This window comes from Atta cephalotes (assembly GCF_000143395.1).
Source record: "Atta cephalotes unplaced genomic scaffold scaffold00032, whole genome shotgun sequence".
Classification (NCBI taxonomy): Eukaryota; Metazoa; Arthropoda; class Insecta; order Hymenoptera; family Formicidae; genus Atta; species Atta cephalotes.
The window spans coordinates 1381882-1386621 of NW_012130096.1; the positions used below are offsets into that span (position 1 = coordinate 1381882).

General features: G+C 33.4%; 1 protein-coding gene across 1 annotated transcript in view; it reads right to left on the bottom strand.

Annotated features, from left to right (window-relative positions):
- Positions 1-2287: 2287 nt before the first annotated feature.
- The window catches only part of LOC105621102 (katanin p80 WD40 repeat-containing subunit B1), a 10982-nt gene continuing 8529 nt past the window's right edge, over positions 2288-4740 (bottom strand). The window contains exons 14-15 of the mRNA XM_012202573.1: positions 2707-2826; positions 2288-2420 (exon numbers count right to left, since the gene is read on the bottom strand). Coding sequence (XP_012057963.1) covers positions 2288-2420; positions 2707-2826 — 253 coding nt within the window. The remainder of the gene's footprint in view (positions 2421-2706; positions 2827-4740) is intronic.

Here is a 4740-nt window from a genome sequence, read left to right on the forward strand (position 1 = left end):
GACGTGATACACTTAATGATTTAAATAATAATATATAAAATCAGTGGTAAAAGATTCACTATTATGACGATGGTAACAAAAAAGAATATGCGAAGAGTGTCTCGGATTATCTTGCCTCGATCTCTTCCGATTTATTGCCTGTTTTCGAATAGTGATTCGCGTGACACAATCACCCGAACACAATTCCGAAAGCGAAATATTAAAAGCAAGAATATTAAAATTCGCAATATACGAAAAAGATCATCGCCACGAAATCAAAAGACAGTGAGCGTTAATCCTCGCCGAAAATTGAATTTTAAAAATATCACTAAGCGGATTAGATGGTTAAGATTTAAAATTATAAATCACATATGCAGGAATATGACAAAGAAATGCTATACAAAAAATAATTCTACGATAAATACTGTTTCGTTAATACTGATCCAATTTTCGCGTTACGAGACAATGCGGGTGCAATATAAAAATAGACTTTTCTTTTGCGTTACAATTCCACGAGTGCAACGTTTAAATTAATACTACTTCGATCACCGCCTTTTAATTTGTCGCGACACGATAAAATTACAAAATGCGAAGAGATCGCAAAACGAGAAACAAAAATAATCTTACAAAATACTGTGTAACAAAGTGTCTTACAAAATTGTCTTCAGAGTTCGAAATTTCTCTTCGCTCCTCCATATCCTCTGCATGGTAATAATTAAAACGTTCATTCGGCGACAAAAATAGAGTATAAAAAATTATTCGAAAATCTTTAAAAATGCACTTTAATAGCACATATATAATAGCGACACCGCGTCCATGCTTCAATGTTTCTATATATTTAACTCTGTGAAATATTAGATCAAAAACATCGGGATAAAATGCAGTTCATGATTCATAGATGCTATCGTAAAAAAATAATTTAACCGTGAATATAAAAACGAATCGTTTATCGACACGACATTTTTCCCGTTCCAATTCCCAATTCTTTCCATACTTCCCGTCCTTTTAGACGCATACAAGCTTTCGCTTAGGCTCTCTCTCACTTTATATCTTACGATTTTATCTTCATTAGGATCAAGGTATCTACGCCTACGTCAGAATTGTTTTATTAATAAACGGACGCAAATACCTCTTTCAAAAATACAATTTCTCTAGAAAAGGTGTGTTATACTACGTTATGTTTCGTTATTCGTTTAATCGTATTAATCATCGTCGCCCTGATCATCGCCTCATTTCCGTGGATTTGAGGCTGATTCAGCCGAAACGTTCGATAATCATCTGTGACAAGTGCAAAATGTCATTCCGTTTTATTTTGCGCAAACGATGAACTCGCTTGAGACATTCCCCTGTTAATTTCTATATGAACTTTAAAATCAAATATACTGATGCATCGGGATTTGGCAAACTCATTTATTATCCTTGTTTCGTTATTATTTTGTTTAGACTTTAGGCAAAGGATAATATTAAAGTTTATAAATAATATAAGTCTTGGTAATTGATGCATGCAGAGATACAAATGCTTCCAATAATAAAAGCGATAAAGGCGAGCTTAATGTTGACTTTTCTCTCGCGCGCGGATTATTTCGTTTAATATAATTTGTTCTTTAAAAACTTCGATATGTGTTTTTATTGTTTTAAAAATATATTTCTAGATATATTTCTAAATTTTCTAAAAACAATTTAATCGATTTGAATTTAAAGAAACACACATGCTAAGAAATACTTTTAAAAGTTGACACGTTTTTTTTAAAACTAGTAAGATTAAATTAATCCTGATGTTTCAGTATAATATTAGATATGTTTGGTGACAATGTCTTTTCTCGCTTTCACCCGCCTCTCATTTAATTCCGCGAACTCTTCTTCGTACAAATTTCTTTCTTTCCACGCCTTCACCGACACTCCCTCTTTCTCTTTTCATTTTTTTTCCATTAATGATGACAAGTAGCACGACTCGACTGTTCAACAACTAAGTAACGAACGTCTGGCAATTTTGTTCGCTTTCTCTGAGAATGGCTGCGCTATTGCGGGGAAAACAACAACAAGGAAAAGACGATCGGCAAACGGATTGATTGAGGACGATGGAAGAAGGCGGTAGCAGCAGGAACGTTCTCACGGACGTTTCCTCAAAGACGGGCCATGATCTTGTTGCTACTCTTTAACAAAGTTTCGTTTCGCTTCTATTTGGCGGACATAACGCGATCTTTGTTTCACCACTACTGAGCCTCGTCGAGAAGAAATCAATGGTAATCGACCGACGAGATACTGGCGGTCGAATTCACGAGGGTCTCAGATGACGCCATTCTCGAGGTCACTCAAGGCTCCTGATGAGCACCGCTAGTTCGCGGAATGAGGCGCCGAGTTTGCCGGGCGTTGATTGCTTCTTCAGCAGGATCGCCCGTATCGCCGAAAGTTTCTCGTAGCAGGAAAGGCACTTGTGATACCTGAAAGGAAAAGAAGAGAAATGCGTAAAGTTTCCATGTCGAAGACGGGGAAACGACAAAGTTATATTACATTCAAAAAATATTATCTTGCTTTTCTAACATTCTTAAGAACAACACAATAGTTAAGTATAGTCTTTTGTAGTTAAATTTTTGCGCAACGTCAATTATAAATATAGCAACAATTATATTTTAAATTAATAATTTAAAAATTGAACATTGCTAATAAAATCAATAGAAAAAAATTCAAATAAAAATATCTAGATATAATATAATAAATAGAACTCACCGTTCCTCTCGCGACACGTCGACACCGATCGTGTGAAGGGGTGCCTCCACGTTGGATTTTATCACCGAGGCGAAATTACGAAGAATAAGTCTCAATGCCGAACAAGCTACTGTTATGTACCTGAAACAAACCCAATTTGGACAGAAGTTAATAAGAATAAAATACATCATACAGAATAATCTAAAAAATATAAAACTAATCGAATATTTTAAATAATTTCAAATAATAATAAATTTATCACTAAAATATGTATGCGTGTGTACGTTAAAATGTAAAATGTTTAACGTTAAAACAAACTATAAATGAACTATGAATAAACAGAGAAATAAATTAAACAATAAATATATATTTTAGCTATTTTAATTAAAAACTTTAGTTATGTATACTTTAAAAATATTTTAATTTAAAAAAAACCAATAAAACAAACAAGGTGCTATATTATGTAATTTATAACTCGTTTGTCTAAGAATGGTTCGGACGTTCAGGATCAAAACAATCGTGGAATGAGGATGGTAGCCGGTCTCGCAACACTGGTTCGGTCACGCCTGGTCCGTTCGGTAAAACGAGCGTTATTAGGCCCGCTAACGACGTCAATAAATAACGAAAGGCGCGAAAGGCTTGCCTGCACGATTCAGTACGCTCTCGCTTTCGGATGGACGGGCGATAAAGGGTTCGAGCTCCCGTTCGAATCGGCGAGACGAATCGTGAACAGTCTCATGAATGCAACGAGCACAACGCCGATCGACAATATCACATGTAATGCACCGTGCATGACTCGAATTTTATGCGATTTATAACAAAATGTGAAACCAATAAGAGAATAGTCATAGGCTTTGAGAAAAAGCCTTCCTCGTGGATGTTTCAACTAAAATAATCTAGATTACAATTATTTAGATTGAGTTGATTTAAATAATAAAGAATAATATAATAATTTGAGCATCTACGCTCAAATTATTATATTATCCTTTATTCATAATAAATTGAAAAAAAAAAAATAAATTTTATAAGATAATTCTTCAGAGTAAAATAGAGAAATCAGATTGCAGAGATTTGTTGATTTAATCTTTGCAAATTAATTAATATTTAATTTACTTCTATTTATCGTATTTAACCTTATCATTTCTGGTGTACCAAACATCGATACAATTATATAAATTAATTTTTCTGATTTCATTTTTATGAGTGTAATTTATACTTTGTCAAATAATTTTTAACATTTTATAGCGAAGAATGTGTTTTTCTTTCTAGAATTAGAAGAGATCTATAGGGATAAAGCTGGAAAGAGGGGAACAAATAGACGACAAAGGGGGATGCGAGAAGCAATCGCGAAATTGGAAAACGATCGGGCGGAGCGCGAACCCTCCCCTGACATGTGACACGCGTCTAGACATTCTGGCCGACGATCTCTTTTTTTTTTCTCACGAGGCACGGTTCCAGGACGAAAGGCCGCGACGAACGAGCCGTGAAAATGACGAGCAGGCTGTATGCAAACCGTCACTATATAATAAGTCGTTCGAGATGTGTATATTTGCCCATGTCGATTTTGTGTCCCATCGATGATTGTGAAATCAGAATGTAAGGAACCATTGCTCTTCGAAAAATAATCGAATTTAATAAACAAATATAAACGTTTCTCTGTCTTGCTATATTCTACTCTCTATATCTCAGAAATATTTTAAATTAAAAATAAGAATTTTTAGAATCAATTATTCCTATATGATAATTAGATAGAAAGTTAGTTGGATAATTAAAAATAATTTTTTTAACTTTCAACTTTTAAATACTAGGTAATTAAGTAGTAAAGTAGTTGTAAAAAGTTTTATTTTTAATAGAATTAACAATAGAATTAACAAGATTACTTCATGTAAAGATTTTATGTTATATAAATTTGTTATATATATATATATATATATATATATATATATATATATATATATATATATCTATTATTATTACGTTACGTAGTAAGTAGTACGTACGTAAGTACGTAACGTAACGTAAAGTTAGTCGTACGTACTATACGTAACGACGTAA